Source organism: Megachile rotundata, chromosome 16, assembly GCF_050947335.1.
Source record: "Megachile rotundata isolate GNS110a chromosome 16, iyMegRotu1, whole genome shotgun sequence".
Taxonomy (NCBI): Eukaryota; Metazoa; Arthropoda; class Insecta; order Hymenoptera; family Megachilidae; genus Megachile; species Megachile rotundata.
Genome location: NC_134998.1, coordinates 8664364 through 8688170, shown reverse-complemented (window position 1 = coordinate 8688170; position 23807 = coordinate 8664364). Strand labels below are relative to the sequence as shown.

The 23807-nt window shown below is 36.3% G+C and overlaps 3 protein-coding genes and 1 long non-coding RNA gene across 8 annotated transcripts in view; 2 read left to right on the top strand and 2 right to left on the bottom strand.

Moving 5' to 3' along the window:
- The first annotated feature begins 17 nt into the window (after positions 1–17).
- LOC100875127 (uncharacterized) lies at positions 18–5599 on the top strand. The gene is made up of 7 exons (XM_076541542.1): positions 18–1177; positions 1255–1350; positions 4223–4396; positions 4465–4727; positions 4799–4915; positions 4987–5149; positions 5213–5599. The coding sequence occupies exons 1-7, from the start codon at positions 709–711 to the stop codon at positions 5347–5349; spliced, it is 1419 nt and encodes a 472-aa protein (XP_076397657.1). The 5' UTR covers positions 18–708; the 3' UTR covers positions 5350–5599.
- LOC100875243 (mitochondrial protein C2orf69 homolog) lies at positions 1461–3893 on the bottom strand. The gene is made up of 5 exons (XM_003706456.3): positions 3290–3893; positions 3080–3207; positions 2626–2788; positions 2306–2549; positions 1461–2231 (listed from the first exon to the last, which is right to left on the bottom strand). The coding sequence occupies exons 1-5, from the start codon at positions 3416–3418 to the stop codon at positions 2029–2031; spliced, it is 867 nt and encodes a 288-aa protein (XP_003706504.1). The 5' UTR covers positions 3419–3893; the 3' UTR covers positions 1461–2028.
- A 2580-nt stretch (positions 5600–8179) lies between the features above and the next one.
- Vha100-2 (V-type ATPase subunit a family protein Vha100-2) overlaps positions 8180–23807 on the top strand; it is a 43271-nt gene continuing 27643 nt past the window's right edge. For all 5 annotated transcript variants that reach the window (XR_013041081.1, XM_012292689.2, XM_076541535.1 and 2 more), the window contains exon 1: positions 8180–8353. The gene's annotated coding sequence lies outside the window, so the exon portion shown is untranslated. The remainder of the gene's footprint in view (positions 8354–23807) is intronic.
- Positions 13987–20360, bottom strand: LOC143266064 (uncharacterized). The gene is made up of 3 exons (XR_013041082.1): positions 19080–20360; positions 16792–18983; positions 13987–15004 (listed from the first exon to the last, which is right to left on the bottom strand). It is a non-coding gene; the product is annotated as an uncharacterized LOC143266064 (long non-coding RNA).

The following is a 23807-nucleotide window of genomic DNA, read 5'->3' as shown; positions in this document are numbered from 1 at the left end:
GTATTAAACAAATGAAATTAATTTATATGCTTGATTGAAAATTAAAATAATTACATTTTAACAATAGTAGTTACCATTCATTTACTATAATTTCTTCTATCAAAACTTTGGTAAAAAATGGCTGATTCATAGCCATTTTTATTGCGCGATTTCGCGCTTATTCTTATAATCGGAATATAAAAGTATCGAGATCTCGCCCGCAATTTTTCGATTTGTCTCGATTTCGATCTCGAAATTGTGAGATCCCCATAGATATCCCTGTCTACGGGGATCTTACACATCTTTAATATTAAGGAAAATGAGTTTTTGCTTTCAGTATAAAATAGATAGTAAAGAAAAATAAAAAATTAGCATTTATAAAGTATCTGCAGTAAAAAAAAATGACAGTTCAAACTACCTTTTCGATTACCACGAATATCGATAAACAGCAGATAACTTCATTTAACTTAGAACCTTTCTGTCCGCAATGTAATTTTGACTGTGTTCAAAGTGAACTGCGATATTTATGTACTGTTTGTAAATAAAACGTGATGTGACCTTTGATTAAAATAAAAAATGTATATTTTATGTACAGTATCATTATCAGATATATTTAAGATATGTTTCTTATACAGAAACAAGTACTGAACCAAAAAATTGATAATACATGATAAAACAATATCGCTTTCAGCTGTTAAAGAATATTAAGCGATTGTTGAACCGGCAAGTATGAAAACGGAAATATCTTGGAAACGACGCTTTTTGCGAAAAAAATTAAAATATACATTGATCTGTGTTTTCATAGCAGCTATTATTTTTGTTATTCATCAGTTAGTTTACTTTAAAGAACTTAATCAAGCGATTGTAGGAAAATTAATTAGTGGATCAGTACGAACATCTGATTACCTTATCACTGGTAAAGTACAGTCAAAATGGAACGAATTGTCACATTCTAAACTTCTGCGTGATAAGAATGGTAGAAGTGTATCCTTGCGTGGGACACGTGATCAGGATATTTCAAAATATTTGCCAAACATGCAAGGGGAATTTGTGTGTTTTGCTTCAAAAGATAACATAGACTATTTTAAAATTAATGACAATTATTGTGACTGTCCTTTGGATGGTAGCGATGAACCTGGTACCAATGCATGTAATAATGGTGTGTTTTATTGTGAAATTTCATCCTCACATTTTCCAGGTATTGCTTATTTTATATTTTATTTTATACAAGATCTTTTAAAAGTAATATTTTTAATGATTTTAATTACATTGTAGCGAAAATAGCATCTTACAAAGTTAATGATGGGTATTGTGATTGTTGCGATGGATCTGATGAATGGGCTATAGTCACATTACCTCACTTTAAAAATGGTAAATAACTTTATTAGTAAAACAGTATAGTTGTATTGATTTTCTTATGTTTACTAATAATAATAATTTGTTCTAGAATCTGGGAACATAACGTATGATAAGAAAAAATGTCCAAATAGATGCTAGTACCATATTATTGAAAGGTTAAACATATTTATTGTGCAAATAAAATGTTTATTTTGTGTAGATTTCCTACTAGTTGTGTTACATGAATTTTAAAAGTTTCAATCATTTATTTTCATAAAGATTTTATAAGCATATAATTATTCTTTAAGTTATTAAACATAAAATGTCGTTATATGTCTAACATATCAAAAATTATATAATAAATTGTACTTCAGAGTTTTTCTTCATGTAACATGTTAGTAGAAAATAAGATTTAAGATCATTAACATTTTTACAAATAAATTTGAATTACAGTAATCATTTATATAAGAACCACAGAAGCAGATATTTGATTATCTTCTATAATTAATTTTGGGAATTAACTATCTAGGAAAAAAGGAGGTACAAATAGTAGATATATATCAGACCATAATTAACTACAAATTTTTTATTAACTTTTTTGATATATAATTATTTAACCATTCAATAAAATTCAATAGATGTGTTAATATCATTAACTTATTGTGCAAATATTTTTTATTGAAACAACATAAAAAAGCACATATCACAATGTTACTGTGTGAAATTTCTAACAGCTTTGAGAACATTAAAATGAAGGAGCAAACTTTTTGGTTTATCTGCAAAATGTAATTCGCGTTTTATGGGAACTCCTATAGTCTTTAAAGTCGTACAAAATCGGTTTTCCTCTTCGCCATTCCATGGACGACTAGAATCATGAACTTGATATGGTGTGACATGTACATGAACATCTATTCCTATAATAATACATCAGTTTTTAAATATAATGCAATATTAAAAGATTAAGAACAATTTGTTATTACTATATTACTTAATTTTGCAAATGATTCCAGAATGGATTTGTCTGTGATCCATGTATCCTTAGATCCTGCATGTCCACCATCTAACCACCACATGCTTTCAATAAGTTTAATAAAATTATTGATCTCAACAACAGGTTTTGATTTACTTTGGTAATAGTGAAATTCATGGAGAAATTGATTTAAAACAACACAGCCTTTACTAAAACCCATTAACATTAATTTTATACTTCCAATATTGAAAAGAGAGGGATCCTAAAAATTGAAATATTTGTTTCTATTAAAACTAAATCCTTGAGATTGCATGTAAAGAATTAGGTTTTAAACACACCTCATTCACACTGCACGTTTTAATATGATCTAAACATGACTTTACTAATTCTTGTAAATGTTTTAAACCGTTATGTGACGGGCGATACAATGGAATACCATATTCATTCCCTGGTACAAAGTTATCAAAACAGCTGAACATAACATTCATTGTTACATACATTCTAAAACAAAATTGAGAATGATAATGCTAAAAGTATATAAAACATTTTGTCAAACATGTTGACTGCCATATATATTGGAATGCTTGAACTTTTGTGGGAGTCCATCAATTACTAGAAATTCTTTTGCTTACCTTATTAAAGATATTTATGCTTGAAATAATGGATAATATAACTAACAAAATACTGTTAAAATAACAGATAAGATTATCAAAAATAAAAATACTACGTAATGAAACTTTCAACACTTCAGAGTGACAGTCAACGTGTAAAACATTATTTTACAAATACCACCTTGATGGACGAATGATAAGAATATGTTTTTTGGGAAAGTTTGTTGAAAGTATATGAGCAGTATTTTGTAAGTTCCATTCTATATATTTTTTACTATCTGAATGTTGTGCCATATTCTCCTGAATGTCCTAGAAAGAAATTATATTGTACAATACATAACATCTCGTTTAAAAATTACTATCGTGAACTATGAACATTATTTAAATGTACTTGAACATCGCCTCCAAAATATAAAAGAAGATCCTGACTTGGTGGCAATTTCGGACGTGAATAAATTACATCGTTACATCGACCGACAGCACCAGGAACTTTCTTCCAGACCCAAATTTTCGACGACATAATGTTTCTTGATTATTTTACGAAGTTGTAATGAAAATATACGGGAAATCACTCACGGGCAACTATGCCCGCGGGGCGACCGTGAACGTGCAGCCTGCACTTGCGGGTATGAATCAGCAGGAAAGATACGACTCCATAAGTGTGATGGTATCAAATTTAGGGCATATTTGTTCAAATACACTGTGCGATTATAAATAGTTTTTTAATATACCGATGCGCAAACCGCGTCAAAACATAATGTGTTTGTGAATAGATATAATACTGCCAGTTCATTAATACTAATCCATATTTTCAACAATATTAACAATGCAGCTAAACATTGCTGATTGCTAAGAAAAACCATTAATTCTATTTTAAAAATATGCAAAATGCATTTTTGTAGGCTCACACCACGTGGTGATGACATTTAAGTACTAATCTAACATGTATTTGCACTTATTTGAGTCATTAGAAATACTCCCGAGAAATATGAAGAAAAGAAAATATTAAAATTAAAAAAATGGTTTCGATACTATTACTATCTTAATCGTTCAATGTAGATATTTATATGAATATATAAATCATGTATGATCTCGAAAGAAGCATTTCGAAATTGAGTTTCGTCGTGAATACAGTCCGGCAATTATTATGTAAGGCTTATATTAAAAATAGTACACGTTGAACATAACTTTATTCGATTCATATTTTGTTATAGTTATGTAGGATATTAATAGTATTAGAATCTTCTGACAGTTATAAAATTGTTTAAACGAGGAATTTTGTAATCGTGCTACATAACCTAACGACTTAAACGTTTCTTTATAGTTTTAAGTAAATTTCAATACCGCCACATGATGCAACATGATTCAGATTGCAATAAAACAGTATGGGATCCAATGCAAATATTTCAATGTCCTAAACATTACAAATACGCTGTGATTATACTGAATCGTCCACTGTACTGGAAACATGACACTATCCTTCGAATATGGGAAAATGGTATGTTCTTTAAGCTCATAAAACTTACTGCGTACAAGTACCTAATCATGTTTCTTGAATATCTTTAGCTGAAGTTAATATTACTGTCGATGGTGGAACGCATTCATGGCTGCATTATTTACAAAAGCAAGGTATAGATCTTTTTAGTGGGAACCACAAAACATACGTACCACATTTAATTACTGGCGATATGGACAGTTGTTCTCCTTTAATTCTCGAGAAATTGGAGGCCATGGGTTCTAGGGTTATTCACACAATTGATCAGGATAAAACAGATTATACAAAAGCCTTGCTTCAATTAGGACAATATGCTAAAACAGAAAACATAAAGGTAACATCAGATACTTTATTAATTTTTTTCATATGAATTGCATTTGATAATAACATTATTATTTTCAACAGTTAAATGGAATATACGTATTTGTAGACTCATCAGGAAGGTTAGATCATATCATTGAAAATATTAATACTTTATATAAAACTGAGAAGCTCCTTGGACAATACATTCCGATAGTACCGGTAATTTTTATTTCTTATAGTGTTTTGAATTTAATTAACTCTGTATTATAAATTTCATTTCTGTATTTCAGGTAATTCAAATTGCATGCAACTCACTGACATGGATTTTAAATCCAGGTTTTCATAGTATAATTATACCTAAGATTTTAGTACAAAATAATAGCTGGTGTGGTTTATTACCAGTTGGTGCACCCGTCAATAGTATAACTACAACTGGTTTAAAGTGGAACTTAAGTAAGTATAGTCAGTAAGTGTTTTAATTAGTATATTGTTACTAAACAGTGTTCTATCTTTCAGATTGTTCAACTCTACAATTCGGTGGCATAATAAGCTCTTCAAATACATATGATTGCTCCGAAGTAACTGTAAATACAGATTCACCAGTGATATGGACTATGGGTATTGAACCACTTCAAGAAAGTATGAATTGTTAAACAGTGTCATTAAAAAATGACATTGTTAATTTTATTCATATGATGAATTTTTATTGTGGTACCTGAGGTTCAAGAGTTTTTCTATCATGATCGTTAGATGGTGAATAGCGAAGTTATGGCGCTGCTGGGCTTGCTTTAAACCAAAATATATTTTTGTTAGAATTTAATTTGATATGTATTGCTTTCTTTAAAAGTTTGTTTGGCTATTGATAGATAATTATAATATACAGTGTAGAGGAGAAGAGAAGAATTTTTTAAACGTGATTTATTTATTTGATTTAATATAATCAAATATTTATATTTACATAGGTCTGTAAAAAGAATTTCTTAGTAAGGGTTGTAAGATTTTCAACTTCTCTAAATATATTGAATTTTGATTACACTATTCTAGAAGTACAAAGCTCTAGAAGAGTAAAGAATGAATGTATATGGAAAGTAATCTCCACTGGTAACTTCAGTGATAATTGGATTGTTGTTTCAGTACTTATTACAAAGTATTTTTTCAATCATGACAGGATTTATGAATTCAATACTATTATTACACCTTATTTTTTAGACTGTTTATTACATAAAATTTTAATATGTTAAAAACATGATATTAATGAAGTTTCAGAATTTTCTGAAATTTAATACATTACATTATTTAATTAATTTGTACTTACTTTGGAAGTATTTCAATTTCCAAGCACAATACTGATTATAATTTATAAAAAGATCAATTGTTTAAATAACATTGCACAATGGGGATAAATAAAAAAATTTGTGAAATATGTACATAAAAACCAAACAGATTAATTACCTCATTAAGATAGTATTAATACATGATATTTTTTTATTATTATATTAAATATAGTTCTATGTACATTAAATACCTGATTATACATTTAGATATAGTATAAGTCTACTTTTTTTGTTTTCTTTGAATAAAATTATTTTTATTTACATACTTTTTGTGCTTTAATTTTCTTCTACATGTATAAACGCGTTAATAAAAAACAATGTGCACCAATGATTCAGACAAAATGTTTGAAAAGTATTTTCCAAAAATTATTTATGCTATTAATACCAGTCCCTGAGTGCAGTGCCCAGGGAAAGTGCCCCGTTCGCTCGGTGCTAAGGGCAGCTCGGTTCGCTTTTACCGTCGTTCTAGTTACGGCACGATTTATAGCACACCCGTTAAACTCTCAGCAGGTATTTCTGTATCACAAATAAGTTTGAATAGTCCGTTCTCAACTAGACGTTCCAAGCTTCAAAGTGGAAACCTGTGTAATTTTACTTTACCTATATTGTAGCGTCGCGGCACCACGATACGCACGTGCAGACAGGATTAGACGAGACGAGGGCGGCAGACCACTGAATACACGCATGCTAACGCACACATGCTCATGTACAACATGCTACACGTACAACTGTGTATACAGGGTGGATCAGCAAATATAACCACATTGACTGAGTTGGGGAAACAATTGTCAAATAGAAGTTGCAGCAAGCATTAGGTAATAACTGCTATAATTTGAAAGCGTAAGGTCCTAGACTCTGAGAGTTAGTCCTTAACTTCCTAGGGGAAGTTATGCTAGGTTCTTAGGTTTCTAGAATTTCTAGGATATGGACTCTAGGGCCTCAGGTCTATAGGCTTCTAGGATCCCTAGGTTCAGAGGACTCTAGGTCCTTACGTCTATAGATTTTTGGGATCCCTAGGTTCTGAGGACTCTAGGTCTTACGTCTATAGATTTCTAAGAACTTTAGGTACTGAGGGCTCTAGATCCTTAAGTTTATAGGTATCTCTAGGTTCTATAGACTCTAGGTGCATAGTCCCTAGGTCTACAAGTTTCTGAGCGCAGACTCCTAGGTTCTGAGGACTCTAGATCCTTATATCTATAGGTTTCTAAGAACTTTAGATACTGAGGACTATAGGACCTTAAGTTTATAGGTATCCCTAGGTTCTGAAGACTCTAGGTCCATAGTCCCTAGGTCTACAAGTTTCTGAATGTAGACTCTTAGGTTCTGAAGACTCTGAGTCCATAGTCCTTAAGTCTACAAGTTTCTGAGCACAGACTCCTAGGTTCTGAGGACTCTAGATCCTTATATCTATAGGTTTCTAAGAACTTTAGATACTGAGGACTATAGGACCTTAAGTTTATAGGTATCCCTAGGTTCTGAAGTCTTTAGGTCCATAGTCCCTAGATCTACAAGTTTCTGAATGTAAATTCTTAGGTTCTAAAGACTCTGGGTCCATAGTCCTTAAGTCTACAAGTTTCTAAGCATAAACTCCTAGCTTCCTCAGTTTCTAGGTCCTAGATTTTCACACCTTCCTAAGTCTTCATATGTCCCTAGGTCCTCAGACGTTATTATAGCTTCCTAGCTGCTCAGTTGATCCTAGGCTCTGATATGTACTTAGACCACATGTTCCTATGTTCTTACATCCCCAGATCCTTAGATTTTTATCCTATTATTAGATCCTTAGCATAAGTCTCTAACTTCCACCTAAGTATCTAGAGTCCAACATATGGCAACTTGTGTCTCCATAAGTTACCCAGCTTCCTAGGTTTCCTAGAGTTCATAAGTTATGTAGGTCACTTAAGTCACCTCACATCCCAGGTTCCTTAGGATCTCTAAGACTTGAAATGGCTATAGTAATAATAATAGATAGAGTATCATAGTGATGAGTTCTTTCTCCACATTTTATGAATAAAGTTGCTAGATTTCTTAGCACTGTTTTAGAGACACCCTGTACGAACATATACGTATATATGTCACGACGATCAGCTGTAGCGATGTTTACATTTGTTGGCATCCTCGACGACGGTGTACCGCGTGGTGGGGCCGCAGCCACTACTCAGTTCTTTGCGGTCTTTCGAGCGGTCGGTATCGTTTCCCAGCTAGTTAGCTTAATTACTAGTCATCGTTATCGTTCGCAAGTTCACGGTGAAAGTTTAGCATAATTTCAACGGGGAGATGGATGCGTCACGCGTGTCGTCGTTGGCCGACTAATCCAGCGAGATCGGTAAGCTATCCGATAAACGATCTACGTGGAATCTGTTACAACAAACTCACGGTGTCCGAAAATTCGACGATACGCATTAAGTCGGAAAAACAGCGGACCAACGTATCTTATCGTTCGACTTATTCACCGCATTATGCGTTACGTAGTACGGGTTTAACTGTGTTTCTTTCGCTGCAACGTGATATCGCGCGGCAATAGCCGCTGTTTCGCGGTTTTCGAAACTCGAGAAACGTGCAACGAATCCGTTTTACCGTTATCTTCGTCGCGTGCGTTTTCGCGGTGAACGAACACGTATATTGCAGATAATAAAATGACCGTCTGACGGGTCAGCTGGCTCAGCTTCGGAGCAAAGTCTTTGGACACTGAACATTGATACATTCACAAATTCAGGGACTCTAAATCTCTAAAGCTTCGAGGATTCAAATGGTGGAGTATCAGTGCTTACATCAAGTCATTAGATCTTATTTGTAGATCTCTGGGGTTAATACTTGAGGACTCTAATGATAGACTATCAGGTGATCACCAAGTTAGATTATATCTAGTTCATCAAATATTAGCTAATCTAGGGTAGCTAAGTCCCTAAATCGTTAGATACCTTCCTAAACAAATTACTGGCTCACTAAGATTCAGATCATCAGATTCTTAGATTAGCAAATTTTTGTTTAAACACATACCTAGTTCAGCAAATGTTAGGCTATAAAGTGTCTGTTGTCTAAATCCTAGTTGACCAAGTCTCAGACCATCAAATTCATAAATGATCACATTACTAGTTCATCAAACTTCAGGTCATGTAGTGTCTGTTTGTCTAAATCCTAGTTAACCAAGTCTCAGACCATTAAGTTCATAAATGACCACATTATTGGTTCACCAAACTTCAGGTCATGTAATGTCTGCTTGTCTAAATCCTAGTTAACCAAGTCTCAGACCATTAAGTTCATAAATGATCACATTACTAGTTCATCAAACTTCAGGTCATGTAATGTCTGCTTGTCTAAATCCTAGTTAACCAAGTCTCAGACCATCAAATTCATAAATGACCACATTACTGGTCCACCAAACTTCAGGTCATGTAATGTCTGTTTGTCTAAATCCTAGGTGATCCAGTCTCAGACCATCAAATTCATAAATGACCACATTACTAGTCCACCAAACTTCAAATCATCAAATGTCTGTTTGGCTAAATCCTAATTGAGCAAACTTTATATCATCTGTTTGACAAAATCCTAATTGAGCAAACTTTATATCATCTGTTTAACAAAATCCTAACTGACCAAACTTTATATCATCTGTTTGACAAAATCCTAATTGAGCAAACTTTATATTATCTGTCTGACAAAATCCTAATTGAGCAAACTTTATATCATCTGTTTGACAAAATCCTACTTAACCAAACTTTATATCATCTGTCTGACAAAATCCTAATTAACCAAACTTTATATCATCTGTCTGACAAAATCCTAACTAACCAAACTTTATATCATCTGTTTGACAAAATCCTAACTAACCAAACTTTATATCATCTGTCTGACAAAATCCTAACTAACCAAACTTTATATCATCTGTCTGACAAAATCCTAATTAACCAAACTTTATATCATCTGTCTGACAAAATCCTAACTAACCAAACTTTATATCATCTGTTTAACAAAATCCTATTTCCCCAAACGTTATCTCGCATCTCCATAAAACTCCCCATCACAAAATCTTCACCTAAAACCTCCTTCAAACCACCAAACCTACCAGAGACAACAAAAACGTAATTACAGAGCCTATAAACTGACAGCTAGACCTAAACATGGACCACCGATAATCAATACCCAGGTTAATAAAAAACTAATTATTTTTAAACCATTCTTGTATACTTGATAACGAGGTCAGCATGCCACCTGTTAGCGATAAATAAATTAATGAAAATAAAATTGCATCGATCATGCGTCAGCCCGATGAAAGCGAACGCAGTCTCGTCTCGCTTCTTTCCTCAGCGGATTTTTTTCCTCCTCTTTCTGGACGAATCGAAACCGAGCGATTTGAAGTACACGCGCGTTCAGTACGATGGTGACACGTTGATTAGCTTTCGGTCAAGGTGAACCGCGTACAAACGATACTGTTGTCGAGCCGTTATTATTCTTCCTTCGCGCGTTCCACGCGAGAACAAGTAGCTCCATTTGGCGAGGCTACTCTGTGCCCTGCTACCAAAATGGTGTCAGACACCGAGTGTAAATAACCTTATGAACGCAAGAATAGACGTACCAAACGAATTGGGTTTATACATATATCTGTTGCCCCCGAAGAAAGCGTTCTTCTGTGTATATTAGAGACACGGAATACTTCGACGCGCGGTTTTGGCAGACCTTACCGTTAGATTTTAACGATAGCATTGGCGTAGTGGGGTAGGGAGTCTTTTGAGTTAGGTTTGGTGGGTTAGGTTGATTTTAGAGTTGGGGTGGTAGAGGGTTGGATATGGGATACTTTATATTATTTCTTATGTAGGAGGAGGATATAGTATGAGGAATTTGGATAATTTTGAATTTTGATATAGTTGGATTTTATTGTTTATGAACATTTTGTCTGTTAGTTAGGTTTTGAGGCATTATATTTTTGTATCATAAATGTTTATACTACAGAGTCTTGTGTCTTGGAATTCTTATACTTGCAAATTTCTGTATACTTGAAATCCTAAATATTCAAGGTCTATGTATCTTAATTGCTATGTGAACAAATTTCCATGTTATCAAATTTCTATGACTTCCAATTCCCATATCCTCAAATCCTCACAACACTACATCCTCACATTCCCAAATCCTCACGAACCCAAATCCTCACATTCCTAAATCCTTACATCCCCAAATCCTCACATCCCCAAATCCTCACATCCCCAAATCCTCACGTCCCCAAATTCTCACGTCCCCAAATCCTCACATTTCCAAATCCTCACATCCCTATATCCTCACATCTCCAAATCCTCACGTCCCCAAATCCTCACGTCCCCAAATTCTCACGTCCCCAAATCCTCACGTCCCCAAATCCTCACGTCCCCAAATCCTCACGTCCCCAAATTCTCACGTCCCCAAATCCTCACGTCCCCAAATCCTCACGTTCCCAAATACTCACGTCCCCAAATACTCACGTCCCCAAATCCTTACGTCCCCAAATCCTCACGTCCCCAAATTCTCACGTCCCCAAATCTTCACATTTCCAAATCCTCACGTCCCCAAATCCTCACGTCCCCAAATTCTCACGTCCCCAAATTCTCACGTCCCAAAATCCTCACGTCCCCAAATCCTCACGTCCCCAAATTCTCACGTCCCCAAATCCTCACATTTCCAAATCCTCACGTCCCCAAATCCTCACGTCCCCAAATTCTCACGTCCCCAAATTCTCACGTCCCAAAATCCTCACGTCCCCAAATCCTCACGTCCCCAAATCCTCACGTCCCCAAATTCTCACGTCCCCAAATTCTCACGTCCCCAAATCCTCACATTTCCAAATCCTCACGTCCCCAAATCCTCACGTCCCCAAATTCTCACGTCCCCAAATTCTCACGTCCCAAAATCCTCACGTCCCCAAATCCTCACGTCCCCAAATCCTCACGTCCCCAAATTCTCACGTCCCCAAATCCTCACATTTCCAAATCCTCACGTCCCCAAATCCTCACGTCCCCAAATTCTCACGTCCCCAAATTCTCACGTCCCAAAATCCTCACGTCCCCAAATCCTCACGTCCCCAAATCCTCACGTCCCCAAATTCTCACGTCCCCAAATTCTCACGTCCCCAAATTCTCACATCCCTATATCCCCAAATCCCCAAATTCTCACATCCCCAAATCCCCAAATCCCCAAATCCCCAAATCCCTAAATTCCCAAATCCCCAAATCCCCAAATCCCCAAATCCCCAAATCCCCAAATTCCCAAATTCCCAAATTCCCAAATCCCCAAATCCCATCCTCCAAATTCCCAAATCCCAAAATCCTCGCCAACTCGCACCCCGGCTCAAAATATCGAGGATGCGAGAATCTATGAATAGCGAAGATAATTTGAATACATTGTTATCAAGAATTCGAGCGCGCCACTGCGTCATGTCGTGACCACATTTTCCAATGCTGAGCAACGTTGAATAAGCGCGCTAAGAGATCGTTAACATTCCTGACCCTCTGAAAGATCGTATCAATAAGAATGCGTTGCGTATCTCGCTCAAATTAAATTTAGACTATAATCTCGCTCTGCCGCTATTACCGGGGCGTGGTAATAGAAACATTTACCCATTAATCAAAATAACGAGGACAATTATTCGATCGGGTCGAGTATCGGACTTCACGAATATCTAACAAACGATCGCGTCGAGAAGAGAAAAAATTGGTTCGATCTCGTGATCAACTGCACACGACACGAGTTACCGTGGCGAAGTTATGGGAGTTGATCCGCCATATCGGACACCGCCATCTTCGGTTTCGGCAGCTTGGCGGGAAAGTTCCTCGATCGGGCTGTCAAAAGCGCCGCGAGACTTTATCGAGCCCGACTCCCGGTTTCCACAGCGGCTATTAAAATAGGAAGGGTACAGACAATCCAATGCTACGTTCGCTAATATTCGTCGGATTCGTTGAAACCAGAAGCGAGTCGAAGCTCGGACCTTCCACCTTTCGACTCCTTGTTCGATTTTATTTAAGTCCGCACCCTTATGTTGGTCGAAACCTTGCTTCAGGGTCGTCAATGTGAAAATTTGTTCGCGTTTGGGAGGGACTGTTTACGGTGTTCTCAGTAATGGCGTCAGAAAGATTGGTCTTCAAAACAAGCCAACTGCGTACATGACGGATGTTTTTTAACGATATAACCATTTACGTCTGCGATTTGTCCTGTTCGATCTCGTCAGTCCGGAATTTATAATTTTAGAGTTGTTAAAAACACCGAGTTCCATTTATAGACTGCTGCATGTATTATAAATCAAGAACTTAACACTCGTATTTGCAAACATGCACGCGATAAATGTACCGCATTGACTTGAGAACATACTAGTTCCAGTAATTGCAGTATATGAAGCGATATTACCAGTTTCCTGTAATACTGTGTATTAACTCGCGGAATCCGCGTGAAAGTTGCGCTCGATTATTAGCAGATAAAAGCAGCCAGTTAGGTGGTTGACTCGATAATGATATCGATTGCAATTCTTCCACCCTTCGGTTTTATTCCCTCACACGCCCATACAAAATCGATACCACCCGCTTTATTTATATCCAGCTCTTTCTGGCTAGGATGTGTCGTTCATGGTGACAGCACGAAATTAGAAAGGAGGAAACGGTCATTTTGTGCCGTTTACCGAAATATCAATGGCGGATTTCGCAGATCTGGATGCAGGGAGTTTTTTAAGGAAGAAATCGATCGAAAGAGATTCACTGTCTTTTATTGGTTTTGATTATACAGGAAAGATTTCTATTACTTAATATCACATACTAAATAAATATGGTTAGGTTAGGTTAGTTTACCGAAATACCAATGGCGGATTTCGCAGATCTGGATGTAGGGAGTTTTTGAGGGAAGAAATCGATCGAAAGAGATTCGCTGTCTTTTATTGGTTTTCGTTATATGGAAAAGATTTTTATTATTTACTATTAGCTACTAAATAAGTATGGTTAGGTTAGGTTCGGTTAGCTGCAATATATGCTGTATTTTAGTATAATCGTCTACCATATCATTTTATACAGTTGAATTGAATTTGTATATTTTTATATTTTGAATGTTTATTACACATGTTATATGTGCAATTTTATTTATTGTATCATCACATGATTTTATATAAAATTTTATGCAGTTGAGTTGAATTTGTCTGTCTTCATATTTTGAATGTTTATTATACATATTATATGTGTAATTTTATTTATTGTACTATCACATGATTTTATACAAAATTTTATGCAGTTGAGTTGAGTTTGTCTGTCTTCATATTTTGAATGTTTATTACACATATTATATGTGTAATTTTGTTTATTGTATCATCACATGATTTTATACAAAATTTTATGCAGTTGAGTTGAATTTGTCTGCCTTCATATTTTGAATGTTTATTATACATATTATATGTGTAATTTTATTTATTGTATCATCACATGATTTTATACAAAATTTTATGCAGTTGAGTTGAATCTGTCTGTCTTCATATTTTGAATGTTTATTACACATATTATTTGTGCAATTTTATTTATTGTACTATAACATGATTTTATACAAAAAGTTACACAGTCAAATTGAAACTATTCATTTTTATACTTCATATGTTTATTACATACTCCATAACAATTTATTATATCAAAATATTAATAACAACAGTCCGATGCAATTCGTACTTGTCTCTCAATCCAAACAAAACTACATAAGCGTATAATAATATAAATGATTAAAAGTTTCCACAAGTGCATTTGCAAATATCTTGCAATCGGATGTTTGTAGTCTGCTGTCTTCGGCGTCTGTCCCTGTTTGCCAAAAAGCCCCGACACGCCTCTTCTAGACGCTGCCGATGACATTCATGAGCGTCTTATTACTTCAGCGTCGCTGATCTAAACGCCTGCCAATTTTTGTTGCCAAACAAACGCGGCGATCTTTGTGGATCCAGTGCATTCGCAGACAGACGGCGAGTGCGAAGTACATATATGCACGTACATTTCTGGGAAACATTTTTTTGTTAAGAAAACCTATAAGGTTAGGTTCTTTTTAAGATCTCCGTAAGAGTATTTCGACTAACTTTATATTCTTTTGATTATTTTATGATTTCTGCAGGATTAAGGTATTCCCTAGAATTTCTTTTGAATGATTTCTGTAGGATTATTTTAAGTTCTAGAATTTCCCTAGGATTTTTAGGTTTTACGACTTTTTTTAGAGATCTTAAGGTTTCTTTAAGCTATTCTAGGGTTTCTGAAGGATTTTTCTAGGATTTTCTGAAGTATACTAGAATCTTCCTAGGATGACCTTAAGCCTTCTCTAGAAATCAAAATTAGGAAATTAGGGAGGTAGGAAATTAGAGTGTTGGGAAATTAGGGAGATGGAAAATTAGAGAGATAGGAAACTGTGGAGATGGGAAATTAGAGAGATGGGAAATTAGGGTGATGGGAAATTAGGGAGGTGGGAAATTAAGTAGATGGGAAATTAGAGTGTTGGGAAATTAGAGACGTGGGAATTTAGAGAGATAGAAAATTGTGGAGATGGGAAATTAAGGTGATGGGAAATTAGGGAATTGGGAAATTAGGGAGATGGGAAATTAGGGAGATGGGAAATTAGGGAGATGGGAAATTTGGGAGATGGAAAATTAGGGTGATGGGAAATTAGGGAGATGGGAAATTAGGGAAATGAGAAATTAGAGAGATGGGAAATTAGGGAGATGGGAAATTTGGGAGATTGGAAATTAGAGATAGGAAATTAGGGAAATGGGAAATTAGAGAGATGGGAAATTAGGGAGATGGGAAATTTGGGAGATTGGAAATTAGAGATAGGAAATTAGGGAAATGGGAAATTAGAGAGATGGGAAATTAGGGAGATGGGAAATTTGGGAGATTGGAAATTAGAGATAGGAAATTAGGGAAATGGGAAATTAGAGAGATGGGAAATTAGGGAGATGGGAAATTTGGGAGATGGAAAATTAGAGATAGGAAATTGTGGAGATGGGAAATTAGGGTGATGGGAAATTAGGGAATTGGGAAATTAGAGTGTTGGGAAATTAGAGACGTGGGAATTTAGAGAGATAGAAAATTGTGGAGATGGGAAATTAAGGTGATGGGAAATTAGAGAAATGGGAAATTAGGGAAATGGGGAATTAGTGAAATGGGAAATTAGAGAGATGGGAAATTAGGGAGATGGGGAATTAAAGAAATGGGAAATTAGAGAGTTGGAGAATTAGGAGATCGGGAAATTAGAGAGTTGGGAACTTACGAGTTGGATTTTAAGGATTTTGGGACTTATGAGTTAGGGTTTAGGGATTTGAATCTAGGGTTTCTGACGGATTTCTCTAGCATCTTCTGAAGTATACTAGAATTTCTCTAGGACTCCCTTAAACCTTCCCTAGGGTTTCTCAAGAATTTCTCTAGGATCTCCTGAAGTATACTAGAATTTCCCTAGGACTCCCTTAAACCTTCCCTAAGATTTTTTCAAAGATCCCCAAAAGTCCCCCTAAGCTTTTCCCTAAAATTTCCCTAAAGTTTCCTTAAGTTTCACCCATATTGTGCTCTAACATTTCCACCCCCAGTCTCCCCAAAAACTCCCTAGATTCTCCAAAATAATTTTGCCAATATCTCCCCAATATCTTCCCTAAATTCTAAGTTCACTTCTAAGATTTCTCCTCACCGCTTTTAAGACCCTCACAGTTTCCTTAATAGCTTTCTAGTTATCCTCAGATTCTGCTAACATGTCCTTAAGGAAAGAAAACCTTCTAATCGTGATCAACAGTAATTGCACACTTACGTAATGAATAATGATGCATTCTCGATGGAGATTTGTGGACGCAATTTCCTGCTCAAACATAATTCGCCGAAACTGCCGTAAATTTCTCATTCCTCCTTCTATTAGCCTTTAACTCCGAACCATTCGTGTAAAGTGCAATGCGTCATCGAACCGACTTTGAGGGCAACACGCGAGACACGATTTCCAAACGTACAGGGTGGCCTTTTATTTACCGTCACTTTGTTCACTACTCTTTCATGCAAGAATGTTTCACACGATTTTGATTGAAGTATTCAAGTTTTATTGTGACATAATTTTGATACAGTTCATAATTTGGGATACATTTTTATGAATCGTTTCACATTTCTTTAAGATTAGCTTGAAGTCTTTGAGGGACATTTTATATGGATTTGTTTTTAAGTTAATTTACATTTTTGTAGGTTAGTTCGCATTTCTTGATGGATTCTTCACATTTTTATAGGTTAGTTCACATTTCAGTGGGTTACATCACATTTGTGGGAGAGTGCTTCACATTTTTTAGGTTATTTTGCATTTCTTGTTCATATTTTTATAGGTTAGTTCACATTTTGTGAGACCTAGGGATATTTTGAAGGAGTCTAGTTTGTATTTGACGATGGTCTCTAAATAAAATCATTCTGATCCTCGTCTAACAACAGCACTAGTTATTACATAATTAAAACGATTACGCACAACGTTGATGTTTTCGTCAACGAGTTGAATCATTTCATTTCCTTTCTCAGACAAATTCAAATGCATGTAGGTTAATTTGTCATTAATGTGTCCACCAGCGAATCGACAGAAATGGCGGTGAACGTATATCCACAACAATATAATTGGACCATACTGTATATCCTTCGTCCTCTCGCCAAGTTTCACCGTTCGACATTTCGATCGTAACTGAAAGTAGACTATCGAACAGTGATTGTCCTGAACCGACTTCGCTGCAAATAGTTAACGACTATTTAGAATAATTCACCTCGGGGACACTGGTAACAGTGTCGCTTATAGAACTTCTGGAACCTTGCAAATTTTTATGGAGGATTTGTCAATTTGGGGATTTGGGGACTTATATATTTGCAAATTTGGGATTTGGGGACTTAAGAGCTGGAGTTTTTGGGGATTTGGGGACTTATGAGTTGGGAAATTAGGGAGGTGGGAAATTAGGTAGATGGGAAATTAGAGAGATGGGAAATTAGGGAGGTGGGAAATTAGGTAGATGGGAAATTAGAATGTTGGGAAATTAGGGAGATGGGAAATGAGAGAGTTGGGAAATTAGAGAGATGGGAATTAGGGGGATGGGAAATTAGAGAGAGATGGGAAATTTGGGAGATGGGAATTGGGGAGGTGGGAAATTAGGGAGATGGGAAATTTGGGAGATGGGAAATTAGAGAGATGGGAAATTAGGGAGATGGGAAATTTGGGAGATGGGAAATTAGGGAGATGGGAATTGGGGAGATCGGAAATTAGAGAGATGGGAAATTTGGGAGATGGGAAAATAGAGAAATGGGAAATTAGAGAGATGGGAAATTAGGGAGATGGGAAATTTCGGAGATGGGAAATTAGGGAGATGGAAATTGGGGAGATGGGAAATTGGGGAGATGGGAAACTAGGGAAATGGGAAACTAGGGAGATGGGAATTGGGGAGATGGGAAATTTGGGAGATGGGAAATTTGGGAGATGGGAAACTAGGGAGATGGGAAATTAGAGAGATGGGAAATTAGAGAGTTGGGAAATTAGGGAGATGGGAAATTAGAGAGTTGGGAAATTAGAGAGATGCGAAATTTAGGGAGATGGGAAACTAGGGAAATGGAAAATTAGTGAAATGGGAAATTAGAGAGATGGGAAATTAGAGATATAGGAAATTAGGGAAATGAGAAATTAGAGAGTTGGGGAATTAGGAGATCGGGAAATTAGAGAGTTGGAAACTTATGAGTTGGATTTTACAGATTTTGGAACTCATAAGTTAGGGTTTAGGGATTTAGGGATATAAAAATTTAGAAATGTATTAATTTGGCTATATAAACATTTGTGAACATAAAAATTTAAAAACCTTCAGATTTCCAAAATTCAGAACCTTGAAATCTATAAACTTGATGATCCATAATTTTAAAAACACAAAATCTTAACAATCTTGACATCCACAAACCCTGAATTAGATCAACTTCATTTAGAACCTATGCTCACCCTGCCACCTTCAACAATTAAAAAATTACATTTTCGTATCTTCCTTCATTTTCATATATACTACATTTCTATACTACATTTTTGACAATTATAAAAAGACCAACATCAAACAAAAAGTTCCCTCATTTAACATTGCGAGCCATTTCGCAATACCCCAAACGGAGAAAAGTTTCCCGCAATGACCTAACATTCGCGTCTGGAATCGCAGACTGTCTGCAAAGAATCACCGATCTCCTTTTTTTAAATTTCCGCTACCCCATAAAGAGAGACGGAGAAACAGACGTTGTTTCCAAGTTTATGGCACGCCGGTGTTTCACGTGTTTCGCATGAGCGCGTCGGATTAATGTAGTCTCACACAATGGGGGCAAATCTAAATATACCTCGTGAAAATATTTTTTGGAGGTAAAACTCGGACGCTGCATAAGACGTATATATTTTCTTTCGCGTTACGAGCCACTGTTAGATTCCCCCGAGATTAAAATTACATCGGCCCGGAAAAAATAGGGCGACTGATTACAATACTATCGTTCCATCGTTTTCACACCGATGCTGTTTGTTTATGGACGAAACGTGTTTATGCGGCAACTAATTACTGTCGTGACAGCTTGATTATTGTAGTTTTTGTTACTCACTACGATTCAATCTGCGTCTCAGTTATTTAACGTCGAGTGACCTAAAATGGTGACGACAACGTGATAGCTGACAAAACGTTGAGCAACTGCATCAGAAACTATAAGATCGTTAACAGTGACCCTCTGAAAGATCGTATCAATAAGAACGCGTTGCGTATCTCGCTCAAATTAAATTTAGACTATAATCTCGCTCTGCCGTTATTACCGGGGCGTGGTAATAGAAACATTTACCCATTAATCAAAATAACGAGGACAATTATTCGATCGGGTCGAGTATCGGACTTCACGAATATCTAACAAGCGATCGCGTCGAGAAGAGAAAAAATTGGTTCGATCTCGTGATCAACTGCACACGACACGAATTACCGTGGCGAAGTTATGGGAGTTGATCCGCCATATCGGACACCGCCATCTTCGGTTTCGGCAGCTTGGCGGGAAAGTTCCTCGATCGGGCTGTCAAAAGCGCCGCGAGACTTTATCGAGCCCGACTCCCGGTTTCCACAGCGGCTATTAAAATAGGAAGGGTATAGACAATCCAATGCTACGTTCGCTAATATTCGTCGGATTCGTTGAAACCAGAAGCGAGTCGAAGCTCGGACCTTCCACCTTTCGACTCCTTGTTCGATTTTATTTAAGTCCGCACCCTTATGTTGGTCGAAACCTTGCTTCAGGGTCGTCAATGTGAAAATTTGTTCGCGTTTGGGAGGGACTGTTTACGGTGTTCTCAGTAATGGCGTCAGAAAGATAGGTCTTCAAAACAAGCCAACCGCGTACATGACGGATGTTTTTTAACGATATAGCCATTTACGTCTGCGATTTGTCCTGTTCGATCTCGTCAGTCCGGAATTTATAATTTTAGAGTTGTTAAAAACACCGAGTTCCATCGATAGAGTGCTGCATGTATTATAAATCAAGAACTTAACACTCGTTTAGTATTTTCAAACATCCATGCACGTGATAAATTTACCGCAGGATTTATGTCCCTTAAAACCGAGTCCGCCAGAGTTTGATTCCTTTCCGGCCAAACAAAGCAAGCAAGCAATAACTCAGGAACCAGATACGAAGGAAAATGGCCGGAGCAACGATGATTGGTTTACATACTCGGGTTTTAGGAGTCCTATACAGGCTCTCTCAAAAAGCATTGCTGGGCTTGATGAATGAAGTGAGTCACTTGATATCACAAGACAATTCACAGATTTATTCTTTAATAGAGATCTGTTGCTCAATTTTAATTCTTGAAGAGATTCTATATTTGCATATTTGCAAAGTAAATAAGAGTAAATTGCTTAAATAGAGGAATTGTCAGTACAAGTTTTGTGTTGATATTATTTTTGAAGGAGCCTGTACATAACGCGATGCAGTTATCTGTTTCGGTGTGCATGTCATAAAATGTCTCTAAAGTGACGTCATGGTTTCATTGCGAGGGATTGAGGAATAAAACTATTTCCGTAGTCTCATTATGACTCGAAACTTGGTATTTCTTTACTTAACATTTCTTTAAAATTTATATTTATTGTCATCAACTTGAGTTACTCCATGCAAAAATAAAAAATAAGTGATAAAAATCGACGAGGAGCAATGAAAATCAATAAAAAGTTAAAGAAAATGAAAAAAATGTAGGCAGATTGTATGAAAATCGACGGAGATTAACGAAAAACGATGGACATCAACGAAGATCGGCGGAAACCGGCGGAAATTAACGAAGATCGGCGGAAACCGACGAACATCAACGAAGATCGGCGGAGAGCAACGAACATCAACGAAAATCGGCGGAAACCGACGAAGATCATCAAAAATCGACCAACATCAACAACTATTGACAAAAACTAAAAAAGATTAATGAAAATCGTTGCAAAACTAAAGAAAACACAAGTAAATTAATCCTAAGCCTCCTCAATCTCGTTCAATATGCATTACACTATAATAACTCGCACAGTACATATTACCACGTTAATACGGTATTTAACAGTGCACATTAGATTTTATTCGATAATAGCTCAATTATGGAGCCCGTAGACATTAAATTTCACGTCTGCCAACTTCTTCGAATTGATTTTTCCCCGCGACAAGCAGCCGCATGTGTGCGTGTCCGCAGCATTAATTTAAAAGTAAAAGTTCAATGGCCGGGGGTAGAGGGGACACGCCATGTTTCCTGATACTTCTTTCTCTCCTTTCTTGCGTGACCGTGAACGTTCATGAACTTCCGCTCGATATATCCTCTCCTTTGCGCTATCGTGTCGCCATAAAAAGGCTATACCTTAATAACGAAATGCAAATATCGATTTGGAAAAAGACATTTTTCTTTTCCAGTAAAATATTACTTCATAAATAATTCATTAAGTTGTAAGTAGAATAATAAATTAGCATTGGTAATGAGTTAAGGTATTACGGAGTGTTACAAACTAGATTTTATTGGTGCGGTAACAAAAGAATCCGGGAATGTGCAGTGACACATGTTACATGTGGTAGACGGACAGATGGTCACGATTATTAGAATCACTCAGCCGTTGATTGCCATCCAAGGTTCTACTTAAGCATTTCGAGCTCTGCTAAGTCCACGTAGGTTGTCCGCCAATGCTCTGTGTGGAATTCGCGCCAATTTTAAGAGACGGAAGCCATTTTGTTTACTTTGGATGCGTTGGAGATTTAGGAATTTAGGGATATAGGAATTCGGGGGTTTAGGGATTTAAAGGGATAGGAATTTGGGGGTTCAGGGATTTGGGGATATAGGAATTTAGAGGTTTAGGGATTTAAAGGGATAGGATTTTGGGGATTTAGGAATTTAGGGGTGTAGGGATTTAAGGATATAGGAATTCGGGGGTTTAGGGATTTAAAGGGATAGGATTTTGGGGGATCAGAGATTTAAAGGGATAGGAATTTGGGGGTTTAGGGATTTAAAGGGATAGGATTTTGGGGATTCAGGGATTTAAGGATATAGGAATTTGGGGGTTTAGGGATTTAAAAGGATAAGAATTTGGGGGTTTAGGGATTTAAAGGGATAGGATTTTGGGGGATGTAGGGATTTAGGGATATAGGAATTCGGGGGTTTAGGGATTTAAATGGATAGGATTTTGGGGGTGTAGAGATTTGGGGATATAGGACTTTGGGGATTTAGGGATTTAGGGATATAGGAATTTGGGGGTTTAGGGATTTAAAGGGATAGGAATTTGGGAGTTTAGGGATTTAAAGGGATAGGAATTTGGGGGTTTAGGGATTTAGGGATATAGGAATTCGGGGGTTTAGGGATTTAAATGGATAGGATTTTGGGGGTGTAGAGATTTGGGGATATAGGACTTTGGGGATTTAGGGATTTAGGGATATAGGAATTTGGGGGTTTAGGGATTTAAAGGGATAGGAATTTGGGAGTTTAGGGATTTAAAGGGATAGGAATTTGGGGGTTTAGGGATTTAGGGATATAGGAATTCGGGGGTTTAGGGATTTAAAGGGATAGGATTTTGGGGGTTCAGGGATTTAAGGATATAGGAATTCGGGGGTTTAGGGATTTAAAGGATAGGATTTTGGGGGTTCAGGAATTTAGGGATATAGGAATTTGGTGGTTTAGGGATTTAAAGGGATAGGATTTTGGATAGGGATTTGGGAATTTATGAATTAGAAATTTAGGAATTGGTGGACCAGAGATTACAAACTTAGGAATTTAGCAATTTGAGAATCTGAAGATTTACGAGTTCAGTATTTAGAAATTTACTAATTCAAAAATTCGAAGATTTACGAATTTACAAATTCTGCCACACGAATATTTAAACATTTTTAAGCTTCGTAATTTTGAAAAATACGAATTTGAAACTGTAAGAAAAAAATGTAGAACCTTGAAAAATTAGAGTAAACCAAAAATCTTGTCCACTTAAAAAAAATGGGCTAATGACCATGGCAGTCGATGCTCATAACACTAATCATCATCATCGCTTAAAAAAATTCGCAATTTCATAAAATAACTTAAACCTTCCCAACATGCACCTATCAGAAACATCGAGAACAGTCAACGTCGACAATTTCTTAAAAACACAAGTAAATTACCTTTACAAAGAAACCGTACAATGGTTCCGCTTAGTGTACACAGTATACAGTTTCATTCAGTCTACAATCGTACTCCATCAAAATGAAACCGATACTAAGAGATCCATGCTGTCTCGCTTATTTATAGCACCGCCAGTTCTATTACCGCGTCTCGACCAATGGACC

Coding starts and splice junctions, on each gene's coding strand:
- LOC100875127 (XM_076541542.1), top strand. CDS start 709: ATGAAAACGGAAATATCTTGGAAACGACGCTTTTTGCGAAAAAAATTA. Junction 4,916..4,986: donor AATACATTCCGATAGTACCG/GTAATTTTTATT, acceptor TCTGTATTTCAG/GTAATTCAAATTGCATGCAA. Junction 5,150..5,212: donor TGGTTTAAAGTGGAACTTAA/GTAAGTATAGTC, acceptor TCTATCTTTCAG/ATTGTTCAACTCTACAATTC.
- LOC100875243 (XM_003706456.3), bottom strand. CDS start 3,418: ATGTCGTCGAAAATTTGGGTCTGGAAGAAAGTTCCTGGTGCTGTCGGT. Junction 3,208..3,289: donor ATTTTGGAGGCGATGTTCAA/GTACATTTAAAT, acceptor ATTTCTTTCTAG/GACATTCAGGAGAATATGGC. Junction 2,550..2,625: donor AAACGTGCAGTGTGAATGAG/GTGTGTTTAAAA, acceptor TTCAATTTTTAG/GATCCCTCTCTTTTCAATAT.